This window comes from Rhinolophus ferrumequinum, chromosome 7 (genome assembly GCF_004115265.2).
Source record: "Rhinolophus ferrumequinum isolate MPI-CBG mRhiFer1 chromosome 7, mRhiFer1_v1.p, whole genome shotgun sequence".
Taxonomy (NCBI): domain Eukaryota; kingdom Metazoa; phylum Chordata; class Mammalia; order Chiroptera; family Rhinolophidae; genus Rhinolophus; species Rhinolophus ferrumequinum.
This window is the reverse complement of record NC_046290.1, coordinates 74,119,999-74,147,838: the sequence shown is the minus strand read 5'-3', so window position 1 is coordinate 74,147,838 and position 27,840 is coordinate 74,119,999. Positions and strand designations below refer to the sequence as shown.

At 35.1% G+C, this 27,840-nt stretch overlaps 1 protein-coding gene across 1 annotated transcript in view; it reads right to left on the bottom strand.

Moving 5' to 3' along the window:
• The window catches only part of MAN2A1 (mannosidase alpha class 2A member 1), a 164,725-nt gene that overhangs the window by 39,113 nt on the left and 97,772 nt on the right, over nucleotides 1-27,840 (bottom strand). The window contains exons 13-16 of the mRNA XM_033110404.1: nucleotides 9,368-9,533; nucleotides 7,893-8,111; nucleotides 6,457-6,579; nucleotides 3,783-3,897 (exon numbers count right to left, since the gene is read on the bottom strand). Coding sequence (XP_032966295.1) covers nucleotides 3,783-3,897; nucleotides 6,457-6,579; nucleotides 7,893-8,111; nucleotides 9,368-9,533 — 623 coding nt within the window. The remainder of the gene's footprint in view (nucleotides 1-3,782; nucleotides 3,898-6,456; nucleotides 6,580-7,892; nucleotides 8,112-9,367; nucleotides 9,534-27,840) is intronic.

Genomic DNA, 27,840 nt, shown 5'->3' with positions numbered 1-27,840 from the left:
AGTTTGTTTCAAGACCAATAATGACTCTTGATGCCTATACCTAACTGACCACCGAGTCTTTCTATAGTTAAAGAAACGGAGTCTTATACAGTTTATATAATTTGGGAAGTATTGTTTGATTTTGTTCTTGATTTTGTTTCTTCCTGAGGCTTAATTTGGGCAAAAGTTACTTTGGGGAGAAAAGAGCCAAAGAGTAACTAAAAAAAAGAGACTGAGGAATTTAAGGATATTTTGTCAGGTTTGCATTACTTTAGTTTTTTAAACGATTGTTTCAAGTAAATTAAATTTGAAAGGTTTAACAGAGACACTCAAAAAAGACAGACAATCCATAATATTAAATCATTTTCTGTTTCTTTTGTTGCTGAGAGATAATAAAATATTTTGTATAATTAACTGGTTTAGTAAACTAATACGATTACAGTATGTAATCACAAAATATTAAGTCTCTCTCTCCTAACCTCCATTTCTTTCTGGATCATAAATTTGATACTAACAACAGACGGGCTCTGATCATTAATACTCATCCAAATGAATGCATCTGGTCAATTTAAAGGGGGCAAAATTAGCATATATCCAGAAATAGTTTAATAAGTTACATTTGAGAATAATTATTTTTGTTAAGAAATATTAAACCAAAAACGATATATCTCCAAAAGCATGGAAATTGGCGGAAGTTTTCTCTGCACCTAAGATGAAAAGCCACATTCTGTTTATGCATTTTGATCAATCACCCAGATGCCTGGTTTACATGAGGCCAAAGATGAAAACACTAAAGGCTTTCAAGTCCTTCTCAGTACAGATGCTTTGACGCAGCATAACCAAATCCCTTTAAGGTAGCTTGAATGCCTAGAGAGTCAAAAAGCTCAGAAGACTTCTCAGCTTTGTCACAGACCTTGATTAGTGATTTAATTAAAACTCCAGTGAGCTAGGATCCAGACAACCTGAGCCCTCACGCAATGATGTATGAAAGAAAAGGATAAATGGAAGTGGGTCATGAAGGCTATGGAGGAAAAGATCCATCTCCACAATTGGGTTTATTTTTTTCCAGGAGGAGAAAATTTGTCTAGAAAGGCTCAAATACAAATTTGGAAGGGTATATGGTTTGGAAGAAAGCCTTTCAGGTGCTCTGGTATCTCCATCCATCTCCCACCAACTACTTTCAGGTTGGGAAAAAAAAAAAATTAGTGCTCTGGGGCTTGAGAGAGAGAGAGAATAAAAGATGGATACATCACTTCAGATAACTATATATGCTGGTTTCAGGTCCAATCCAAGCAAGCACAGTAAAATACATCTGGAGAAGCACTCTAAGTTAACCTCAAATTATACCTAAATTACTTATCGGTTATTTCCTACAAGGTTCTGAAGCTTTCTGCTTTCAAGCTACAAAAAAAAAAAAATCAAGTATCAGGACAAAAATGCTTCACTCATTTATTCCACCCACTGAGACATCCAGAGGCAACCTGAGTCTACCCATGTATTTATTATTATTGTTATGCTAATACTCTAAATGCCCTGTTCAGAACAACCACTATTTCTTCACTGATTAATCAGAGAGTCACTTCTGCCACCATGGAGGGCCAGGAGTCAGTTAAATCTCAGTGGCCCCTGCTCCTGTGAAAGGGCTATTCATCAGCTACTGGGCATTTCTGAGTGCCCGGGGGAGAGGGGAAGAAGAGACAAAACAAGTATTAGTTCTAATTAGTTCTATTAGTTTGTTGGAAAAAGTAAACAGGCAAGTTGGAGCCTATTAATTTCCAATTCGAACACAAGGGTATGATGGCAAGCTAACTTACAGCCACAGCAGCAGAAAGGGGCCCTCTAATTTATAGAAATCATCCTTTGATGTGAGATCTACATCTCCTGGACAACCCCAAAAAATAAGAAGCTGCAGTGACAGTGACAGAAGCAAATAAAAGCAAAAGCAATTAAGCAAATATACTTGAGAAGGTGGAATTTCCTGATGTGGGGCTTCAGCATTTACTGAGACACAGCCTATCCCGAAATACGGAGGGTGCCAAAAAAATGTATACGCATTTTAAGAAAGGAAAAAAAAAACGTATTAAAATTGTAATACTTAATATATACCGATAACAAAATACGAATACAAGTCACGTGTATACATTTTTTTGGCACCCCTGGTGTAACTGATGAAAAACAATGGTAAAGCCAACTGATGACACAGGTCTGTGACAAAGTGCACCGTGCTATACTCAAGGAAGAACTTTTCCATTTAAAGAAAAACAATAGTTTTCAGCAAGTTGAAAAGTAGGTAAGTGCATCTCCTGTATGATAATGCTATTTTCTATCTGTAAAGTGAAATCTTTGGCCATAGCTGAAAATGTAATTTTAGAGCTTTCAAAGATGTTAACAAATGGCTTACGCAAGAGTACAAAGGGATGGATGGTCAAAAACATTGTTTCTGACTTGTGAGAGGTTTGGGGAAACTCAATGAAAAATTATTTCAGAACTATAGACTTTTTTACAGGTAGCAAAGTGATTGCAGATAATTGTGGAAGTCATTTAGAACACAAAATTAGTGTCTATTATAACTTTTCCCATCTTTCAGAAGGCCTTTTAGTTTTTGATTTAACATACAAATCACGAGTTATGCTGAAAATATATCACATTATGACCTAAAAAAGTCACACGATAAAGTTTGTTCATACCTGAAATGCTAGCAAGAGGCAAACATTAATGAAATTTGTAGTAAAAAAAAAAAAAGAAATAAAAGCAAAATTAAATTTAGACACTGAAATGAGAAAACTAAACTTCAGCTAAGAAATTCCATGAACACAGTACTCTTTGCTTCCCAATAACCCCTAGAAAGTAAACAGTGCCTGCCCATACATTTTATCATTATTTTGAATAGTACTTTTTTGTCTACTTGTTTGAAGACTCTGGAAAAAATATTTTTCCTTTTCTAATTTTTTCAGCTTAGCTAAGAGCAAAGAAAAATTTAAAGTGGCCTTTTCCTAAGGTCCTTTTCTAAGAGAGGTGATACCTGGGAACCTGGTAAATGCCTGGTGACTAGGATTAAATGTGTAGTTGGAAAAGTACTCCATTCTCAAAACACTGAATTCAAAACCAGCCAGCATGACTGTACAATTCTGACAGTGTCTGGGAACCACAGCTCTACCCAGACCCTATGGAAGGCGCAGTGCTAATGCCCACACTGAAGTTCCTGAAGGGATCAAAGGCTGTTTCCTACCACTTGGTTAATAAAGATGCTGCTTAACATGGTCCTAAAAGCGGTAAGCGATTCCCTGATTTAATACTCTTAACAGCTAAAGAGTTGTAAGCAGACAGAACTCGTGTAGAACATTCTTTTAAAGTTACATTCCAGTGATACCTGCTATCGCAATACAATCTGTGTTTAAGGCAGGCCGCGTGCACACACGCTTGTGTGTGCCCACTAACTGGAAGCTGTATTTGACATAATTTCCATTCTATAAAATAAAAACGACATTGTTTTAGATCTTAGAAATAAAGTTTCCAGTTAATGAGCTCATGACTAAGACAAATATTGCAGTAAGAAAGAGAAGATATACAGGAAAAAAAGAAGAAACATGTATATGTAGGGAGAGTTACATGTTTTACCATGTTTGATTATCAAAGGATAAATATTATATTTTAAATTATGTAATAAGTAGGATGTCAAGATTAGACAGATTATTATATCATCTCCAAAACTCAATTGCTGATTTATTAAAAAGAGCACAAGAAAAGCAAGAATTCAATCACCAGTGTGCACGTTTCACAACTGTGTCTCTCTGTTTTCTTACCGTGTACGTTGTACAGCCGGACTCTATGCGTAACATGTTCAAAATAGCAAGTCACATCCGAATAAAACTTTCCACGTTGCACTCTGACAAGGGGCAATGTTGTGTAAACATAGGGCTGAGGAGGAAATGACATTTTTAAGAAAAAATATTTTGGCTTTTAACTTTTCCAAAAAATGCTTATTAGTTTCCAAAATGGCAAACATAGATCACCTGACATTTGTAATTTCAAGTAAAAACCAAACCTTACAAAGTATCAGAATATACACCTGCTATCAACATTGAACACAAGGTTTTTCGTTATACAAAAATTGTTGAAAATAGAAAATAAAAATGTGTGCAACTTGCCTGGCCTAGATCTACAAATATTCCTCCCAGCTATAAAAATTTCCAATTAAAATTCTTCTATATTGTCCATACGGTATTTATTAGAAAGAACAATCTTTATACAGCAGTGACATTTTCCCAGGCAAACATTTATTATATCCATGGCCCCCTAATGTGTCAGGGGTCGGGTCAAATGGCAGGGATGACCACAGGGAGTCATCTGAACGAACAGGACACAGGATTCAGAAATATAGTTTAAACACAGTTAGGTTTACTACTCTATAAATATACTGCCCTTTAACTTGAAGGAACTAGCTGAATATAAAGCAAATTCACAAACTTGGAAAAACTATGGCAACTACTGGTTTAGTTTTCATTATTTAGAATCTAGATTCAAAAAAATATGGGACTAAAACATGTAACTTATGTGACATAGGAACAAATTTAAAGCATTTATGAAGAGTTATATTTTCTTAAGTATTACACATCTTGCAAAGTTCAACAATAGCATAAAAAGCTAGGCTTGCAATGTGAGCTACTTAAGCAGCATAAGATTTTTCAGAACTGTGTAATTTTCTTCCAAATTTACCTCTTTGGCCAGAGAAAAATACCCTGAAATTAATATAATGCTTTATAGTTTACAAAATTCGTGTACTTACTTACCACATAGCTAGAAAGTAAGGGAGGAGAATGAAACCTGGGATGGTGATATCTGGGCTCCTGCCTTTTTCTGATACACCCAGCGGTATCTTTCCCTGATGTTCTTTAATTTTCTCTTTGTAAACATAGGGTAATTCTCTTTGTCCTTCTATCTAATATTAGAACTATTTAAAGATAATTTTACGGAAATTAGTTACTATTATCTGTGCATAACCCATAGCACAGCTACTTTTTTTGTTGTTGAAGTATAAGAATAGTTAATCAAAACAAAATGCCTGTCCAATAACAAAAGCTGTCAGGTAAGAACAAACTGATAATAGCTTCTACTTAGGATCCCCGCCCATCCTGGAATGCCTACTACGAGCTGCGGCTTACCTTTAATTCCTCACTGATTTAAAAAGACCAAAACAAACAACAACAAAAAACCTAGAATCCTTAGTGCGGCCTACACAATCCCTTAAAATCGACATTTGATTGTGGTGAACAGGCTTTTCTAAACTGTAGAACAAAAGTAACATTTGCAGGAGATAGGTCCCTATGCAACAAAATACGGAGAATATTTAACTTATCTTGAAGTGGAGAAAGCCTGTTTAAGTATAAAAGCAAAGGAAGGAAATTTAAAGAAAAAAAAATACAGAATCGACCGCGCAAAAATTAAACACCACTGTGACAGAAAAATAAAATAAAAAGTTAAGTTAAATCACACATTGAGAAAATTTTGCAATATATAGGAAAAAAGATTCATTTTACCACATGTAAAGAATACTTACAGATCTATAAGACATACCAATAAAAAAATGATCAAAGAACTTAAATAAAAACCCGCAAAAGAAATATGAAAGATAAATGTATAAAAGTATAAGCTCACTAATAATCACAAAAATGTTAACAGTTAAAATATTTTTCACATATTATTAAAGGTAAAACGTTTAGCAGGACTAATTCTCAGTACTGGGAACGGTATACTAGAGAGCTACTCTCAAAAAACGCTGGTGGGAGTGAAGACGCAGGCCTTCTAGAGAGGAGATAAGTCGTACGTATTGAAAACCTTAAAAGGCCTGAGCTACTGACACAAAATGACTCTTCTAGAAAGTTATTCTCAGGATTCAAAAAATGCTACAAAAACAGCTTATCATAATGTCACTATAGTAAAGCATTGGCAGAAAGTGTACATATGCAACAATAGGAAATTGTGTTTTTTTTTTAAACACATACACAGACACACTTTTTTTTTTTTTTGGTGAGAACATTTCAGGTCTACTCTCTTAGCAAATTTCAATTATACAATATAGCTATCAACTATGGTCGCCATGTTATACATTAGACTCTCAGACCTTATTCATCTTGTACCTGAAAGTTTTTACACACAATAGTGTGTATTAAAATTGTTTTTGAAGAATATATCATCAGATTGTGAGCATTGTCACAGTGAAACATATGTAATTCAGTAAGACAAACTTGAAAATTGGGGAAAAAGGGATATGTATAAAATAGAAGACAATAATACATCAAAATGCTGGCTTTCACAGGCTTATGAAATAGTTGGTAAATTTTATTGTTTTCTGCATTTTCAGAAGGTGCCAAAATTTGCATATACTACCTTTTCAGTCAAGGATAGAAAAAAAGCTCAGAAGAAAAATGGCCCAGTAGGCAATCTATTTTTCTAGAATAACTTAGCTCAGCAACTTACCTTGGATTCCCCATCAGGTAAGAAGAGATAGGCACCACTTTTGTCCTTTTTACTTGTGGTCCCATACCATGAAAATTGTACTTTTACTTCATGACGTTTACCATCTTCTTTATTTATTATTTCCTAAACATAAAAATTTTAAAGACAACTCACTATTGAGATATTAATGATGTTGCATCTGGTTTTATGTATATGTCAATTTTAAAAAAATACCTCGGGATAGATTGAAAAATGCTAATAGTCTAATATTCACAATTTGAGGATGAACACCCAGAAATTTATACTTAGCTTAAGAATTTAAAACCTTCACAATAGAAACAAAAAGTCAGAACACTTTTCAAGGAAGAAAGAGATATACAAGAGATCTAGACCAGTGCTTCTCAAACTTTCTGTAGTGAAGAAGCAAGCTTATTTTTTAAATTTCCAATATGCATTTTATTTCCAATATGCATTTTATTTCCAATATGCGAAACATTTTCCAATGTTTTGTCAAGTACAATGAAAGTGAATTACTAGAAAAATTAAATTTGAAGCAATATACCAAATATACACTCAAATCTTTTATTATTAGATTCAGTAGGCATAAACATTTACATGTCAAATTGTTTTAGAAGTTTCCATAAACATTTCTAAAGTCATAGTTTCTATATAGATCTGACACTTAAGCTCGCAAACTTGTTGCAACGCTATTGCTAACCCTTTTTGATATCAGAGGGATTACTCCTTATGAATTTGTACCAACTGGACAAACAGTTACCCAAGTTTGCTATTTGGAAGTGCTGAAAAGGCTGCATGAAAAAGTTAGACAACCTGAACTTTTCGCCAACAATTCATGGCTCTTATATCACAATACACCAGCTCACAATGCACTGTCTGTGAAGGAGTTTTTAGCCAAAAAACAAATAACTGTATTGGAACACCCTCCCTACTCATCTGAATTGGCCCCAAATGACTTCTTTCTTTACCCGAAGACAAAGGAAATATTAAAAGGAAGGCATTTTAATGACATGCAGGACATCAACGGTAATACAACGACAGCTCTGATGGCCTTTCCAGAAAAAGAGTTCCAAAATTCCCATGAAGGGTGGACTATGAGCTGGCATTGGTGCATAGCTTCCCAAAGGGAGTCCTTCGAAGATGACCGTAGCGATACTCAGCAATGAGGTATGTAGCACTTTTTCTAGGATGAGTTCGCGAACTTAATTGTCAGACCTCACATTTATCTGTGGATCACTAACAGTTCACAAAGCAGCACCAACCACACAGGCCACACTTGTGAAGAAAAGTGGTCGCTATGGACCAGAAGGTTCATACTGCTCAGTCATCCTTTCTCGCAAACTATTTGCATAGACTTTTCCCCTTTAGCATAAGTAACTTGCACATATCATAATAAAATGATAAGTCTTCCATGAATTTCAGAACTATTCAGAACATACCTCCAAAAGCCCAGACTGACCAAACTGAAGCTTAATAAAGGAGTTCTCTAGAGTTATATCTTCTTCAGTGCTTTTTATATTCTTCACGTTGAAAATTCCGTTATTTTCTATGTTACCATTATATAGGACATATTCAGCTAAATGTGGATTTGAAGTTGTTGATTCTGAAATCACATACACTTTCAGTCCTAATGGTGGCATCTGTGCTAGAAAAGAGATCTTTAAAAGACAGAGGAGGAAATTTATTAAAGAAAAATGTAGTCTACTGAAAGGAAAACCATTTAAACTTCTAGTGAAAACAACAAACTACTATACTATTTAAAAAGGTAATATAATACTCTTCTATAAATATGTTTTGATAACCTAGAGGGAGAATATCAACATGTCAGTTTATTCAGGGGACCTAATCCTCAATTGTCCTAGAGTGCTCTTAACGGATGCTCAGAGGGAGAAACTCTCGGTGAAGGTAAGGACTTACTGGGAACAATGATTTTTCCTAATTATGAGGAATCTTTTTACAATACTGTATTGCAGCACATTAAAAATAAAAATGGTCACTGTAATAATATAAATATCAAGCACAGTAGTTCAGTCAACACCAGCCATCGAATGCTTGGGATCTAGCACACGCTGGAAACAGGTATAGAGGATGCACACACTATGAGACAAGACCCCTGCTTTCCAGGAGCTCCTGTTCCATTTTCTAGATGGTGTTTCCTGTAAAATGTGAACAAAGCTTGGATTACACTTTTCATTTCTACCTAAAGGATTATGAAGGGCAGCCAGCAATGGCTTTTAACAAGCGGAAGTAAATCTCTTTTAAAAGAGTTCCTAGCTTATGGCTGCGCAGTTAAAATTGTACCCCAGACTCTCAAAGTTCATTTAACCTTTCTAATGAGGTCAAGATTCAGTTTAATATTGCTTATTTTAAGAAATTTTCCCCCAAATGTCTATTAGTTGAGCCCAGATTTTCCATAACTATATCGGGGAGAAGCAGCATCTTACATATTTTAAAAACTCTTCATGATATATTATGTCTCACCTTTGCAATAAAAGTTAAAAGTATCCAAAGTTACTTAGATGGATCATTTATCTCAATTTCAGTATACACAATTGTCAGTAAGAGTTAGACAAAAAAAATTCAAAACTTTATGAGTAATGATCACTTTATTACAATAAAGTGAAAAAGTTACAATAAACATATTTATAAAAATATACAATGAACATACTAATAACATGTACTCATGATAACATACAATATACACACTAACAAAGATATTAATATTTTGGGAAACACAGGATCTATTTTCCTTTAGTGTCACTTAACTGGCCAGTTAAACCCTCTGGTACTTACAACTTTAACCATTTCACATACACCAACTTGACAGCCCCAGGGACCATGCATACATATATAAATTATATACTGGCTATGTTTTTTAAATAATGCCTCTTTAAATTCTATGGCAAAAACATACCTCATAGGCCGTCTGTGAAACAGTACTTGCTGTATCCCAAACCGCACTCATTTGAATTTCCACAGGCTTTCCGGAAGCGGAGGACACTTGTACTTTGGAGGAACTCACACAGACTGAGACCAGTGAGTTTCGTTCTTGTTCTAAAGGATTGTAGACCACAATATACCTGCAAAAACAGCTGCTTCACTACTGGGGACTCAAAATACTTTTGGTTCTTTAATGCTATTTGTAAGATCTTAGCTCATAGTCATAGAGTCAATATGTGGAAAATAAAGAACATTCTGGTAAAACTTGGAGAACAGGCAATTTCATCACCACAAATACTGCACAAAACAGAGGGTAATGAAATAATGTTTCTTTCTAAGAATAAAATGTTATACAAATGGAAGACATTAATAGAATTGTAATGAAGTTATTTCCATGTCCCAGAAAATGACCTATATACATATGGTTTTATTGATCTGTTTAAAAGAATCAGCTCTATACAAGTAATATCTTGATCCCTGCTTAATCTCGCTGAATAAGGAAATACATAAATTGTCTGGTTTCAATTTAGCCATAATTAATTTCTATTAAAATTCTGATATTTATTTTAGACCAGCAAAAATACATGGTCACACATGTAGAATCACATAATTCACATGTGTATTTCATACACGGGAGGCCCTTTTTATCCAAGAATTAATTGGTTCTGGAAAAAAGGTCATTTGAAATGAATCTACTTAAAATAGAGGCTAAAATGTTATAATAAATAATAGTTAAAAAATGTTTGATTGGGACCTAGCTAGATAAAGGAAAACAAAAACTATTCAAATAAGTTTAGGCAATATTTACAACTATATGTAATGTTTACAATGAACAAAAAATTAATGAACTAAGGTTTGGGGCAGAATTTTTCCAACAATATTTTATACTAGCACATTATGACATCCTTCATGCAACATTTAATTTTTACAGGATGGTTTTAAACATAACTGTATTTGCAACAACAACAATAGAAAAGTCAAGGGCTTCATCATTTTTCCTAAAATCCTCTTTCAATTCTTAGATATTTAAATAACTCTCAGTTGAAGAACCTAACATCCTTGGTTTTCTCGGTAGCACAACTTTGCCAGATCCTCATTGTTTCATAACTTTACCTGTGAGTAGTAATATTCTACTCATGAAATCTGCAGCCTTTGCAAGATTTGTGATTTTACTGTATAATCAATTTGCATCATATTATCTTCAATTTATCAAAGGATATTTCAAGAGGATATCTAACCAATAATATAACTCACTGATTCATTAGTGACTATTTTCATGATCTGAAATATATCGTTTTCCTATATAATTTTTAATTGCAAGAACATAGAACTGGGTAGTGAGATAGCATCGTTTATTTAGTGCATCAGAAAGCCTAGTAATGCCTTTTTATCCGACATACATGTCCGGTATATTTCAACTGCATTAAGAAATTGTTCATTAAGAAATAAAATTAATACTTACAGTGGCCCAAACTAAAGCAAAGGACAATAAGTAGGCACAGAGATAAAGAAAGGGGATGGAACATGAAATCTATAAAATGTTTGGTTTATAAATTGTTTATCAGGAGGAGCACTTATGATTGAAATAATACTCTGAAATAATTGAGATTCCTGATGTATGTGAGAGAAGAGCAGCTGACGCCATGTAGTCAAAACGTACTTAAAAAGGCCACTGAAACCTCCTAATACTAGGTAAAATCCTATTTTATCCACAGAAGCAATTCTCAAGGAGAGTGAGGGGTATGCTTGAGAGGTATGCTTAACAGTCTTACCTAAGGAATCTATCAACCGATTTAAACCCTCCTACAGCTTACATTTCATCTGGCTGTTCTCCCATCACAAACACACTGGAGAATCACAACCGCCAGGATTCACTGTTACTAACAGGACTGTATTATACCCCTAAGGCACACTGGGGAAGAGAAATAGCTGAGGGTCACTCATCCTCAGCACCAAAGATGTTCAAATCAGCATCCTAGAAATGAATGATGTACGACTGAACCCTATGTTCCCAGAGGCATAGAGCTAGTATGTGAAGAACTCTAGAAGATACGGTCTGAAGACTTCGACCGGTCTCCTAATTCTGCAAAAGCCCGGAGGCACATCCTGGTACTGAGCCTAGAACTCCCACTGGCAAGTTCTTTGGATGCTCCACTACACAGGACCGGTCATAAAGATTCTGATAATAAAATGTAACATGCGCCCAAGCAATAAATTAGGTAACAAGCATCCAGAACACTGATTTCCTTCCCATAGGAAAAAACAAATGACTCCCATATAAAGCAAATACTAATTTTGACCATACATTTTGTTTCAGACAGTATTAAATCACTTTTTATAATAAGCTCTGAACTAAGTTCTGTTTGTTTCACTTTAATAGCTAATTAGTATTTGACCATTATGATGTTTCTACTGTACTGAATGATTATGTAATTATCATGCCAGGAATCTATTCAAAAACTAAATGTGTAGAATATATGAATATAATGCTACACTAAGAAAATAATTTTTTAACATAATTAGAGATTCACAGCGTGTTCCTCAAGAGTACCATAGCCCAAATTTATCTGACACACACAAACTCTAATCTACGTACATTTTAAGTAGAGTACAGAGAAAGCATGCTTGTATATGAAGTATGTTTCCTTTGGAAATAAGTACACCATCACAAAATAAATTTTCATTATCACTATCATGTTTGCTAGTCAAACATTTGTTATACTACCAATATCCCCGAACATTTTAAGCCCTTCAGTTGTGAATGGAATCAACGAGTTAGTTTCAATATCCTATAATCATGTCATGCTTGTTTATTGAAAATTGATAACAGTTGATCCATACTAACAGAAGAAAAGAGTAACATTTATAGCCTGAAAATGGGGATGGTTAATTTCTATTTTTACCTTGGAAGTAACTGTATAGGAAGCTCAGAACTTCTTTCCCCAGTTTCCCCCCCCCCACGTTTGCACTAGCTTCCTACATATCATCTGTCACCAAATCCCATCCAGACTCCTAGTTCTCATTATGACACTAAGGCCCCACAACTTGGGGTTATGGGCAATTATCTCAGTTCTCTATATCCAAGGACAGGCCCTCACCTCATGAAGACAAAGCACTCACATGTTACCTGCCCACAGGATTAGAGGGCAGACGATGATACCCTTTGGGAGAAAAAGGAAGAGAGAGATATGAAAGGCCATTTGCATGCTCATGTCAAACTGGGAATCACTTTATAGAAGAACTATAATTCCATTGTAAACATGTTCTGTCCTAGAAGATCCTATCAAGATTGAGTATATTTAGAATTCTCTCATCCGTTTTGTAGAAATGATTCATGTTATGTTAAGACAGACAGCTGTGGCAATCCGAGCCCTCTCTCTGAGGCAAATCTAATCAGTGCCTGTTATAAGCAATACACTAGGACCACATGGCTTTCCATCTAGGACTGGACGAAGGGCAGAGTGCAAGGAATGTGCCCTTTGGTCAGAGTAACCTTGGCGTTATCACTCACAGAGTGCTTCCCGTATGCCCAGGCCCAGTCCTCTGGGTTGTACGGGCAACCACAAGATACAGCCTTTTATCCTTCTCTCCAGACAGATAAAGAAACTGAGATTCAGTGAGGTTAGGTATGTTGCCAAACTCACAGCCCCGGCTAAAAGTGACACAGCAGGGCTTAGAACCCAGTCTTAACCCCAAAGCCACCTTCTTAACCACTTTACTTACAGGCCAAGCTTATGAGGACATTTTTGACAGCTGAGGTTCCTCTGGAGATTCCCTTAGTTCTAAGTTCATATGTGAATAACTTTCTCCTCACTGAGGCCGAAGATCCCCACAGAGCCCCTCTCTTCAGAAAGAGCCAGAAGAACAAAAACCTATTTATGTTTCATGTATATTATATTTGTGAAAAAAATATATAAACTTGAACATTGGGATAGCAAAACTCTTGCAATACACATTAAGGAGTTCATCTTATGACCTCCCTGCATGAGATAAACAAAAACAACATTCAAGGATACATTTTTAAAAACTACATATTTTCATGACTGTGTAAGGAAGATAAAAATGAAAAATATTTACAAGTCCCCTGTGAGTGTAGTTTAAAGCCAATTAAGGAAATACTCGGTTAAATAAAAATAATCGTTAACTGCATGTGCCTAGCACAGTACCTAAAAACAGAATAGCATTCAATAAATAGTTGATGAATGAGTAATTCACAAAATCCCACTAGGACAATTTGTCATTTATAAATAACACACACCAGTACGTGCCTCTACAGTTCTATCAGATCATTTTTATTTTGATTATTTCAATTCCTCAAAAAATGCTTTTAAGGTCAACAAGATATGTAAGTAATCCCTTTGCAAAGATGGGGGAAATGACAGATTCAAGATCACAGAGAAAGTTAAGAATAAAGCAAAGACTAGAGTTCAGTTTGTCTGATTCTTAATCAATGACAGCATATAAAAAATTCATCTCAAACAAGAATATATTCATTTTCCTAAGTAGCCTCATTAGTGCAACATAATTTAAAGAAGAGTAATAACCTTTGTACAGTATTCTGAATATGGATATATGATTTATGTGTTTACAAAAATTGCAATTTCTAGATTTAAAGCCTTTTTAATATAGTGCACCTAGTTTTGTAGGTTTAAAACATAATGCTTACCATATTACCCACCAGAAAAAAAACAGATATGAAAACAAAGGGAGGCTTTCTGAGATATATCAGGTCTTCAAACATCACACTCAATTCTGTGATTTCTGGGCTCTAAAATCAGACACATTCAAGCTTACAATCCCACCATGGCACTTGGAATTTGAGAGGCTTTAAACAAATTATTTCATTTCTTTAAGCCTTAACATCCTCATCTATAAAATTAGGAGACAAGATTGTTGTTAAGGTTAAATGATAAAATATTTGGAAAATCACATAGCTCAGACTTGGCACAAAGTAGAATCTCAATAGCAATTAATTTCTCTCCTTTCCTTCACAAGACTCTCCTGTCATTCTAACTAGGGACCGTGGTACATGAATCATACTGAATGGTGGAATGAATGTTTTAATTAACCCAGGTCACTGAGCTACCTTAAATGCTTTTTTTTTTTTTTTTTTTGGTAAGGAAAACAAATCTAAATGAAAGATATTAACAAAACCACACATGTGATAACACATATACCTTGAAACAAGAGTTTGGATAACATGGGGAGTAGGAGTGTAGAAAGACAGATGCACAGGCACATAGAATATACACACATACAAAGGAAACACATGGTGTATGGCTAAATGAAAAAGCAATAAACAAAAGGACAGAGAGAAGGATACTTCCTGATATGTGTAGTCATAAACTTATGAATATGAATACATACTCCCTGTCTTGGCAGTACATATAGTCTAGGAAGGGAGAGAGACAGAAATAGTTAAATTCAATATAATAGAGTAGGTAATAAGACAAAGGTATGCACAGAGTGTCCTATGACACACACACAAAGGTGGAAAGATGATAAAGAATTAAGTCAGAAGAGCATTCAAAGTAGAAAATTAATTTTACACAAAATGAGCAGAATGTCTATATAGAAAGTGATGAAACTTTACTGAGGGACGTAAAAATGAATAAATGGAGTATCATACCATTCTAGGTGAGTACACTAAAATACTGCAAAAAAGACAACTTTCTCAAGATTAATTCATGAATCTTATTCAATGCCAACCAAAATCCCATTGAAATCCTTGTGTTGGGAGAAAGGTGAGGGAATGAAAGGGATATTAGGGGGGTTAAAAAAAATTTTTTTTTGACATATCTACAATAACAGACGGGCAAAACAAACGGTTAAATATGCATTAAAACAATATGCCAAGATTGATTCCAGATGAGTTAAAAAGTTTAAAACCATAAAAAGAATACAAAATTAGTAGGATAAATAAATATATAATTTGTGGTACAAAAGGTCTTCCTAAGGGCAACAGAAAAATATAGCAAAGTAAAAGGCTGACAGATCTGATAACAAAAGCTTAAAAACTTCTTCTAACTTAAACAATAAGATGAAATAAGAATAAAAAATAAAAGAATCAAATTCAGGAAATTTGTAAAGTACTCTTACAAATCAAAAGAAATATAAACACTGAAGAAGAAAAAAAGGGTGGGCATTTTTTTTCCCATTACATTGAAGTTGAAAAATAAATGATGTTTCCAGGAGAGGTGGAATAGCTGACAACAGACAAGAGCTCTCACTTCTATTGGCCAACTGAAGAAACTGATAAAATACAATAATCATCTGCTTGAAAGCAATAGAGAACTGATAAGGATAAGGTGAAAACATCAGAGAAGTGCGCTACCTTCATGGTCATTTTACTCTGGGGCTTGCCAATTCTCAGCATGGGAGAGGCTGAGTTCTATGCAAAGGCTCATACAAAGTCTACAGAAGGATTACGGTGGGGACAAAGGGGCCAAAAGAACATTTGGTAGGTACTTAGGAGCTTCAACTATATACTTGATTTTCTCATCAGGCCATCTGCCAAATACAGGGTGCTGCACAGAAAGGGGAGTTTAAAACCTAAACAGAAAGCTTCTGAAAAGTAGAGCAGAGACATCTCATGAGATTTCAGACCCACCAGGAAGTAGGGCCTACAGAATATACCAGGCAATTAGGTGAGAACTTGGTGAACTAGATGAATAAGAAGTTGAGTGAATTAGCCTCAATTTAGCATAGCCTTTGATTGGAGTAAGAATGAACTCTCTCTAGAAGAAGGTATTTTCTAGACCATACATAAATTTTATACACAACGTCTAGCACTTAATATAAAATTCTGAGACATACCAAAAGACAGAGCTACATGACTAAACAGCAAGAAGACAAAAGAATTACAATCCTACATGATTGGAATATTGGAGTTTCCTGATAAGACTTTAAAATAATGATTAGTATGTCTGAGGAAAGAGGAAAACATTAATAAAGTAAATGAAAAGATAAAGAATTTTACCACAGAAATTAAACACATTAAAAATTAACCAAATGAAATTCAAAAGGTATGAATATTTGAAATTAAACACTGAGCAGATGGGAGCATTTGCGATCTTGCTCCCTGGCATATGTCGTCAGTTTGGCTCAGATAAACTTTCATAAAAAGAAAAAAAAAAGAGGGAAAAAAAAAGAAAGAAAGAAAAGAAAACCCCAGCAGACATATTGAACAGCAGAGCAGATTCAGCAGAAGAGAAGTTAAACTATTAACGGGGATACTTCCTCTAGATTCTGGGGTTATTAGTGAATATTCTGCAACTAGTTTTTATACTTCTGGATGTAAAACACTACCTACAAAAATTACGTATATATGTTTAAAATAATAAGAAAAATACAATAACAACAAAAACATACAACTTTTTAAAAGTGGGATGGGTAGGTTGTGAATAGCCAGGCAAGAAAAGTAGGGAAATGCACTGTAAGTAGAGTGATTATGAGAATAAAGACACAGATATATTTAAAAAAAAAAAAAAAAGGATGTTATTTTCAGAACATACAGGCTATCCAATACCACAAGAATCTACATAGCAAAGTACACCTCTAAAATGCCAATATATGGAGCTAGAAAGGGAAATGCACCCCAAGTCACAGTGAGAGGTGGGGGGGTTAAATAATTACAAGGAGCTTAGATCTTATTATCTAGATTATGGGGAATGACTGAAAGATTTAACATGGTCCAATTTTCATTTTTAATACATAAATGCAGTTGCCAAGTGGAGGACAGATTTAAGAAGTCAAGACTCAAAGCACATACCGTGCTTCCCTGAAAATAAGACCTAGCCAGACCATCAGCTCTAATGCGTCTTTTGGAGCAAACATTAATGTAAGACCCAGTCTTATATTACATTATAGTATATAAGACCGGGTCTTATGTTATATTAAAATAAGACCGGGTCTTATATTAATGCCTGCTCCAAAAGATGCATTAGAGCTGATCGTCCGGCTAGGTCTTATTTTTGGGGAAACATGGTTGCTACAATAGCCCAGATAGGTAAAGTGAAGACCTAAATTAGAGGAGTGGTAGAAATACGAAACGAACAAATCTAAGAAATAGGTAGGATACAAAGGAACCAGCCCTGCCAACACGCCATTAGTTGAGTGAAACTGATTCTGGACTTCTGATCTCCAGAACTGTAAGATATTAAATTTGGGTTTTTTTAAAGAGACTAAATTTGTGGTAATTTGTTATAGCAGCAGTAGGAAACTAGAATATCAGGTTACCCTATTCCTCTTGAAAATGAGGAGTAAGCTTGGGTTTCCTATTACAAAGAATGGAGACTTTTTACCACCAAACACAAAAAAGAAAATCTTGAGCTCTGGAAAAGGGGGCAGGGGTGGGGGTAGGTACGGAACAATGAGAAGAGCCTGGCGTCTCTGAAATTGAGCCCAAGCAAAGACTGAAATGAAGTCTGTCTAGCCCTCTAACCCTCTGTCCCATGGAGGACTCCTTCCTATTTCCTCATCCTTTGGCTACAAGGTCTGATGCACCCAGACTCCCAGCGTCCAGTTCAAGTGCCCACTGCTAAGAATAAGGAGAAAGCAAATGAGAAAAACCCAGCGCTTATACTTTCTGAAAAGCAAATGACTGATAGTCCCTTACACCAAGGTGGTCATTCTGAATCTTCAAAAATTCTATTTATTTTGTTATCTTGACTACCTTAGGCAGACCCCATTCTCTGGAGAAATGCACATACGCACAAGATCTTTCATACAGGTCCCAAGGCCTCCCAGCTTAAGAACCTTTCTATTTCCATAACATAGGCCTTCTTAAATAGGCAAAGCATTTAACTGTTTTCCCATAAAAATCTCTCTAGAAATGATACAATAATGATCTCTCTTATCTTCAATTAGATATTGGAATTTATATTTGCAAGGGGAAAAATAAAAGTGATATTTTCTGGCCTTATTGAAGAAAAAAAAATTCAGCACTAAGGAACACAGCACTTTCTCTCAGCAATAAAAATTAGGCTTGTACTTGAATACAGTAGTACATAAATGTTACCTGACCTTCCTAACACATAATAAACTTCCTAAAAGTTTATTTCACCATTATTTCCTATATTTTCCGAGAAATAACTTTCTAAAATTCATGGACAAAAATATTAAGAATCTATCAACCCATGGAGAGTCATTTGTCCAAAGACAAGATTCAAAAAGAAAATGAACAAGTACACTGCATATGTGATTGAACCCAAACATCAAGTTACCCTTCACAAAACAATATAATATTAATAGCAGCACCTAAAACTGCTGTTGTCAACTAAGTGTTTAATTTCTGATATCTTACTACCCTCAAATCCAAAAATTTCATAAAATATTACTAACGAAAGTTCTTAGTTTAGATGAAAAGCATAGATTACTAAGTAAATATTCTAAAAAGCAATGTGTTAGAAAATATTACTTTGAGTAGAAAATTATGTTTTAATGTTAATAGGTAAAGCAGTAAGTCAAAAATAAAACTGTATCTTAAAGGAACATTTCTGCTATGTCTAACTCAAAGTAAATTTAACTTGGCAGGTGCAAGAGAGTTTTCCAGATGTAATACCAATACCAATAAAAATAACCAATAACAATACCAACAGCTAGCACTAAGTGAACCTTTAGAAGAATGCTTAGCACATAGTTTGTATGTGCTTTACTTGAATTAACTCCTTTCAGCTTCCCAACCAACTTCTGACGTCCTAATAGCATGGCCATGTTACAGGTATGCAGAGTTCGATATTGCTCATGGCTATACAGCCATTTAAATGGCAGAGGCAGGATTCAAACTCAAGTAGTTAGGCTCCAAAGCATCTTAGAGGTAGGGAAGGTGGCCGTACTCCTCTCCAGTGCATAAGACACTCAAGGTGTACAAGCACAGATGCGCCATCTGCAGCACTGAGTCCCATCCCCCCAAGGTCTCTGAACGCTGCCTCATCAGAGTCGTATGTCCACTCCAACCATCTGCAACAGCAGGACTGCAGGCAAGGGGGTTTCTTTGAGCTGATGAGGTTGAGGCTACTTCCCCTCGCTACTATAATGACAACACAAGCTGTTCTTTCAGTAAGTTCTTACTTTTTGTAAGAGGTGCGGTAAAGAGAATTGCTATATAACAGGTCTTCATTTTGCAACAGTGCAGATATTTTGGAAAACAGCTTCCTATGTCCCCGTTATTGGACAGACTTGGTTATTTTCCAGAACTGAGTTTTCTACCCAAAATATTCATTTTCTGGTGTTTTTCCAAATGAACGCTTTGTAAATGATTTATGTTTTAACAAACAAACAAGAAGAGTAAATGTCAGTTGGATATGACCCTGGGATCAGCTACTTCAGCCCCCTCTCTTCCAAGATATATAGCATGGATTAAAGTTTCAAAAAAAAAAAAAAAATGAAGCTGGTTAGTTGGTTAGTGACTAGTTGGAAGTAGGACTAGAAGACTAGAATGAGCCCCCAACTCTCAGTCCAGGGCTCCCTTCACAATATTGTGACTTTTTAGTCATCCAACAGTAAGATCTGCCCAAAGCACCATGGTACAGAAAACAAAAAAAGTTATCATCCATGTTATCAGAATTTATAGCTGTAAACACAACTCAATGCTATAAATTAAAGTGTTAACCCTCAAAAGTACAACTACATATTTCAGGACTTTCCCACAATGGGAAAAACATTTCTAAAGGCATAAATATAACCAAAGTAGAATAAACATGAAATTTTATAACATTTATAAACAAAACAGGACTGAAAACGTGTAACTATTTCCAATGTATAACAGAAAATATCAAGTCAATAAAAAGGATAAATACTCCTTTCCACCTATTCAAAAACTTTTGTACTAAAGCAATTAAAAGGAAACAGACACAGAAATTGTACATAATTTGGCTGACCCCAAGAGTCTTGTCACCAATTAAGTTGCTTTCACTCTGAGAGAGTTTTGCCTAAAACAAAAATACCATCTGTTTTACCTAAAACATTAAGATGTTCTATTTTCTTGTCAATTCAGAAATCACATCTGTAGCCATTTTCTGAGAAGACAGCAAAAGACATTATATTTATGGGTGACTGCATAAGGAATGATGTTAAATCAAAATGTAATTTTCATCTACTAGAAGAAAATTTCTTTTCTCCAATGACTATAACGCTGTAACTTTGGAGGAACGCACAGTACACAAACAGGCTGATATTCACAAATAAAAAGACCTTAAAAGTTAGTGTAGTAAAATAAGGTTGTTTTGTTGGTAAAGACAGAACTAACAAATATTCACTTTGTATATCTTTGTCGATGACTGGAATCTATCCTGTGTGAGGTCTTTAGGTGAAAAGAAGAGAAAACAACAAGTTTTTATTGGTGCTACATACATCTCTTCATGCAAGTGAAGCATCATATAAGAGGTAAAAATATGAAAACAACAAAAGGAAAACCACTTTCTATTTTCAAAACACTTTTCAGACAACATATTGGTCTTGGGAAAGACATTCTACTCTACAATCCAATGAACCGACTGAAGAAGATATAAAACACTAGGGAAAACATCACGCACAGTGAATGCAAACACGATGTCACAAGGGATAAAGAACACGTTTGGAAGAAAAACACACAAGCCATCCAACTACCTAAAATACTTTGAGTATATATTAAATACCTACAAAAAAAAAAATCTGAAACCCAGGTATGTTTTTAGTTTAAAAAGTAGCCCAATTTCACATATAATTTTCTTATCTAAAAAAAATAAAATAATGCTACTCTCCAAATAAGGATGAAATAAATAAGTCCAAAGGCTCTATTTAAAATTTTTCTTTTACCACAAAGTTGTGAAGTGTTCTGAAGTCCAAGATGGGCTTGAAGCCCTCCCTGACTTTCTCAGGATCAGGAAACCTTCACTAAAATCCTTTTCCTTGTTCCTCTTGTAGTGCACGCTTTATTAATCTGCATTTAGAAGGAAAAAAAATCTGGTTCAGAAGAATGGAAGACTTTGAAATATGCCACATCACTTCAGTCTATGCTCTGAACTGCTCTGAGTTCATCAGCTTTATGTTAGCTATTTCAGAAGACATGATGGACATGCGGAGGAAAAGAAGAGCGAGAGGACTAAGTGTGCAAGAAACGAGAAAAAATAAACAACTAAGGAATCTCTCTCATATAATTGTCAATTCCTCCCATCCTAATACAAATCACTTTAAAAAAAAACACTCATATTCCAGCTATTTAACTTACTTTGACACTGTCAGAGTGCATTATATAACTCTACCTAATGGGGGAAGGAACTTTGGCGCTACAGCAATAACAGAACGGAATCATTCAAAATTTGCATTATCTGGCAGACACACCAAAACTAATGACAGCTCTTCTTTGAGACTATCTCATCTCCTTTCCAAAGCGGTTCTTAGGTTGTTCTGCAAAGTTACATATTTCCAGCTATCTTCACTGGAAATTATTATAATCTTTCCTAGACTATAGGTAGTAGTCTCCATGCTGACTCTGTCTTTACATTGAAAGGTATCAAATTGCCTCATCATACAAATATATTTTTCTTCCCCATCTTCTGCACTTTCCTGATTATGGTCCTTGATGGGGTAACTGCAAGATGTGGTAAGCAGCAAGCGAAACTGCTTCAATTTTATTATTAGGTTGGTGCAAAAGTAATTGTGGTTTAAAAGGTTAAAAATAATTGCAAAAACTGCCATTACTTTTGCACCAACCTAATAGGCAAACCACACATCCAAAACACCCTGTATAAGTAAACTCAATTTCTTGTACAATCTGACAACAATAAATTAGAACCACACAGTTAGTTGAGAAAGTTTGATTTAAAATATAAATAATAAAATGGCAGTTGAAACATAGACTAACCAGGCAATTGAGCAAGCGTTCACTGAACACATAACTACTTTGCCATTGCTTGCTAAGAAATAAAACTTAAAACCATCATTTAAAATGCAGCCTATTCAACCACTTCCACAAATAAAATCTAAAATCTAATAAAATCTAAAATCTAAAATAGTTTGTACCTAGGAACAAAATCACAGCAGACTAATGACAAGGGGCCTAGGAAAAAAGATTCTTTTAAAGTTCACATAAATTTTATGAAAAGAATGATTTAAGATACCACACCCTTAAAACCAAGGAGACAAACTCCACATTATAGATCACTTAAAAATCAATGTGTGAAATTTATAGTAGCCTACTGACATTCTCTTGGCACTTCTAAATGACAGTAAAAATGTATATATAACTAATATATATTAATAATTATATTATTTAAAGCAGCCGATTTTAAACCTTAAACTGCCTGATCAAGAATTGTAAAAAGTATTATTTTAGGAGGCACAAAAACGGAACAAGAAATTTTTTTTAAAAAGACAAAGTCTGATGATGAAGACTCCTGAAGTACACACGGAAAGCTGGAACACTCAGGAGAGTCAAGGAAAGGAATCTTGCAAAGAAAAAAGTCAACACTTAAATATCTCTGCGTTTAGGGAATGTGGTACAGAAGGGGGAAGAGTCAGCACTGCTCAACGAGCAAAGACGTTTTGATAGATGGACATTTTCCAACAGACTATTCAAAGGGATGGGATTCAGGACAAAGAGGAGAAGTTGTGGCACTAGTATCAACACTATTAATAATCCTGGGCCCGTCAGAAGAGTCAAGGAGGTTCCTGCTGCACTGTCTTTATCAGGGAACTTGGTAATTACTTTAAACAACTTCATAGTTCTTTCAAGTCATTACTCTACAGGTCTACAGTCCATCTGCAAGGCCCAGCAAGCTCTGAACAATCCAGACGTTTCAAAAACGTTTGATGGCAAAGCCTAAATTCAGCTGACATGAATCTACATATAACTATTTTTTCCACTTGATCTGAATATTCAGAAATGTTAAGCTATGTGATGACTCCTGCCTCTGTCGGAAGTATTATGTAATATATCACATATAGTACGTATATTTCAAAATTTTCCTAAAATTTAAAAAAAAAAAAGAATTTTGAATTCACAAATATATCTAGCCTTGAAGATTTCAGATACAGGATTGAGGATTTGTATCTGGGGGCAGTTTATGTAGCAGAGTCTAAGTCTCAGACCACTTACAGAAGACACCCTGCCTATATAGGTTCTGAGCAAGAAAGAACCGAGAAATAAAAAGGGAAAGAAAACATGAACACACATTCCAGCACAGAGCTATGCAAGTCAGGAACACAAATAAATCTGTCCTTGAAAGGCTGGCTGACTGAACTAAGGAATGAGGATATCTTAACATGGTCCTAAATAGGGCTGTAAGAAATAGTAAATGTTTAAGAATACTGTATTTTCTTAATATGTGAACATCCCAAATCCCAATAGGACAAATGTGCTCTTATTTTATGAGCTTTTACTTTATCTCTCCTAATTCTTAATTTTGTAATGCCCAATTATATTTGGTTTTGGAATAGACAGAAAATCTCTCAGTTTCTCTAATAAGTGTTTGATACGATTTTACAACCCAAGCGATAGGAAATCTTGAGAACAAGTTTTTAAGAAGCTTCTAGCACATAATACGGATTTATTCAGCACAGATGCTTCTATAGTGTACAGAACACAACTCCAGTTTGCGCTGAAGGGGGCAGGTTAAGAGGAGCCAATGATCAGTAAATATGGGACATGCTTTGGGGTCTAGTTAACGAGCCTAATGAGTACATGCTGATGGTTGCCCGCCCAACAGCCATTCTCATATTCTCCTGTACTGATAGAAACCCAGTTTTACTCAGGATGACAACTCTAGCTTGAAAAAAAAGAAAAGAAACAAATAAAAAACCTTGATTCTGCATGCTTGGGTAGTCATGGGATATAGTTCTGGTCAATGAAATGTCATTAGAATTCAATATGTAGAGTTTCCCAGAAAGCTGTTATAGCCCCAATTTAATAAAACTCAGCCGACTCCACTTTCCTCCTTGCTCCTCTTCCTTCCTGACTGGAATACAGAGGCCATATGTGGAGAATCAGGCACCATCTTGAGACCATCAGATGGTCTCAAGAGAACAACATTCACAGGCCAAGGATGGCAGAGCTGAAAGGTAAAAGGGGCCTGGTCCTTTGATGACACTGTGGAACACATCACAAGTCCTAGACTACCTACCTTGAAACGTGTTCATAAGAAAAATTAACTGCTTTCCTTTGAAGCCAATGTAATATGGTTTCTGTTATATACAGCTGAATGCAATCGGAAGTGATATACTATACAAACAAAAAGTAATATTGAGTAACACCGGGAGGCCAACGAGTACCAAAAATTTAATATTAATCTTAAAAGATGACACTGAATGCAAGATGATTTTGATAAAGCAAAAATGTTCCCACATAGATTTACCACTATACACAAACTTTTCCTTAAAGGGTTGCTTATTTTTAAATATGTCCTTTACGTAACTGCCTATTAAATACTACATAACACTTTTTTCTCGTATTTTCATCCTCTCCATCTCAATTAGTTATCAAGTCAGCAAATACCTCCTAGGTGCCACGCACTTCTTCCTCATTTCACTCAACTATTCACAACTTCTTTAATTCAAACAAGTCCTCTGCATTTTTTCCATTAACCTTGAATGGCAGAGTTCATAAAAACTTAAGCTAAAACTTCAGAATTTACCAATCCTATGCTGTTTTTATGATAAAAGAAATGCTAACCTGGCATCTTTTTTAACTTTATATAGCATTTTGTGAACACAGAATATCTGACTAAATCATTGATGGTTATTGTTGATCAGCGTTTAAGTCTTTTAAAATATTCAATAAATAAAGCTGAGAGACATATCTTCCAGTGCAGTGGCCAGTTCAGATGCTCCTGGTACATATTACTAGATCATTCTCCTGAAAGATTGCTAGGTGTCATGGTAGAATGATTAACATGACCCAGCCCATGACTTCACAGAGTTTATAGCAAATCTCTTCAGAAGAACATTATACATATAAGTGGGATAATAGTATGTAAATACATAGTCCCATGGGAGCATATAAGAGCGACACAGCCCTGACTCAAGGCTATCAGGGAAAGGTTCCAGAGGCTAATATCGAAGCTAAGCCCTAAAAGATAACCAGGAACCAATCACGCAAATTGTAGGGGGTGAGGGAGTGGCAGGGTTTTTTTTGGTATCCAAGCAGCAAATTTCTAGAAGTAAGAGAGAACATGGGATGTCACAGAATTCATAGTTGAAGGGCTGAAGCACACTGTACAGGCTAGAGAGATATAAACAATGATGCCAGAGAAACCAAAATGCAGATACATAGCCCAGTTAAAGAGCCTCGGAGTTTATCCTTAGGGCACTGGAGGAAAACAAGGGTTTTGAACAAAGGAGTTAGAACATCATTGCTAATTGTTTTATTTTATTTATTTATTTTTATCAGCTAATAATTTTTTGAGTGCTAAGTGCTAAATTCTATACTATTAAGTTCATATACATAACCTTATTTAACTCCTCCAACAAATGCACGAGCAGGGACATTCGTCACAGAGTTGTCACCATCACCTAGGGGAGAGATAGTAGCAGCCTAAAGTAGAGTAGAGGCATTGAAAGTCAGGAGATGTGGGTAAAATTGAGATACATTTTAAGAAGCAGAATGAAAAGACCTAGCCTTTGTTTGGAAACAAGTTGAAAGAACAAAGATGATCAAGGTAAATCCTATCATTTCTTGCAGAAACAAATACACTTCTGAGCGTGAGAGCGGACACTAATGAAAAACTGCAAGATATGATCACTCTAAAATTGAGTCCCAGGTTTCTGGCCTGGTAAGCTGGCTGATGATGCTCAAGTTTTATTAAAGAGCTTGCGACCACAGAATAGGTTGGAGCGGAGAGGAGGAGCTCAGTTTTAAACAGACTGAGAAGGAGGTGTGAGTGGGCCATCCCAATGGAGCTATCCATCTGTGCTGTGGGTGTGTGGGTCTGGAACTCGTGGAGACTTTTGTCAGCAGTGATATATAATTGGGGAGTCAATAGTACCTTGACAATAAACGAAGGCAATGGAGTAGGAAATATCACTCTCCCTGGAAGTTTTTATCTTTTAAATCTTCCTGAGGCAAACAATTATTTATTTAAGATCTCCTATATGCTCTTGCCTCTCTACCTCTTTCAGATGTTAACATAATCTAAAGCTTTAGATCTACATAACTGTTAGTACACTACCTTTATATTATAAAAGTTCTGCCAAAACTAGATGGCATTTCAACTGCCAATTTGGTAATGAAATTTACAATTTAATTATTTGGATTTCATGATGTTTATTTCCAATGCATTCTTGATTTTTATACACACATATCAGGTGAGATGTTTATACACAACTCTCAGCTGAGAGTTGACTTTACCAAGAAAATTTTTAAAAAGTACCTGTGGTATGTGTTATAAGTGTTGTTATATGTGAAAATGTCTTCTTGTTGTCTTCACATATGAAAGATAACTTTGAATATAAAAGCATTAAAAACTCCAATTTTCTCATCACAGAGAAGAAACCTAAGTCAGTGTAGCTTTTGTTCCATATTGTATAAAGTCTGTCTTTTTACCTGTACTTTTACAGTACAGTACTTTTAATTGAACTAAGTTACCAAGATGTACTAAAGGTGACTCTCTTTTCATTTATATTACCCAGAACTTACCACTTTCATCTATAAAGTGAGACTTTTCTGCTCAGAAAACTTTTCATCAATTATATTTTTGATCATTCCCTCTGCTTCATTTTTTCCTTAAAAAAAAAATCTATAATTCTTTTAACAAAGTGATGGTCGACAGATCATTGGGAAGGGCAGGAGGAGGGTTTGGGAGGATAGCGTGATGGGTAAAAAAGGTGAAAGAGATTAAGAAGTACACATTGCCAGTTATAAAAATAGTCACAGGGATGTAAAGTCCAGCATAGGGAATAATAGTTAACAATATTGTAATAACTACGTGTGGTGTCAGATGAGTACTAGACATCAGGGTGATCACTTCACAAGGTATTTAAAAGTCTAATCACTATGTTGTATACCTGAAACTAACATAATATTGTATGTCAACTGTAATTGAAAAATAAATGAAAAATAAAATATCTAATTCTTTTGTAGAAATCTTGTCCGCCATACCTACCATCTTCTTTCGCGTTGTTTCCACTCATCTTCCTTTTCTCTGCATTTTTAAAAAGTATCTCATGGTTGTTGTTTTAATTCATGCCACTGGTACATTCTTACATAATGTCAGCTTCACTCTTCAGAATCACTAATGAAGGTGTTCTGTTATCAGGCCCCCAATAATCTTTCCTCACTTCACTCCCTCCCCTTTTCCATATCATCTTGTCAGTTTTTTCGTTTTAGCTTTCTGCTTTCCGTTTCATATTTCTTAGAAATCGTAACTCAAACTTTTTGAGTATTCCAAAGAAGTTTTTCTAAAATTTTTTTTCTCATCTCTGTAATGAATTGTTTTTAAGAAGTAAGCTGTTATTCTGAATCTTCATGTTACC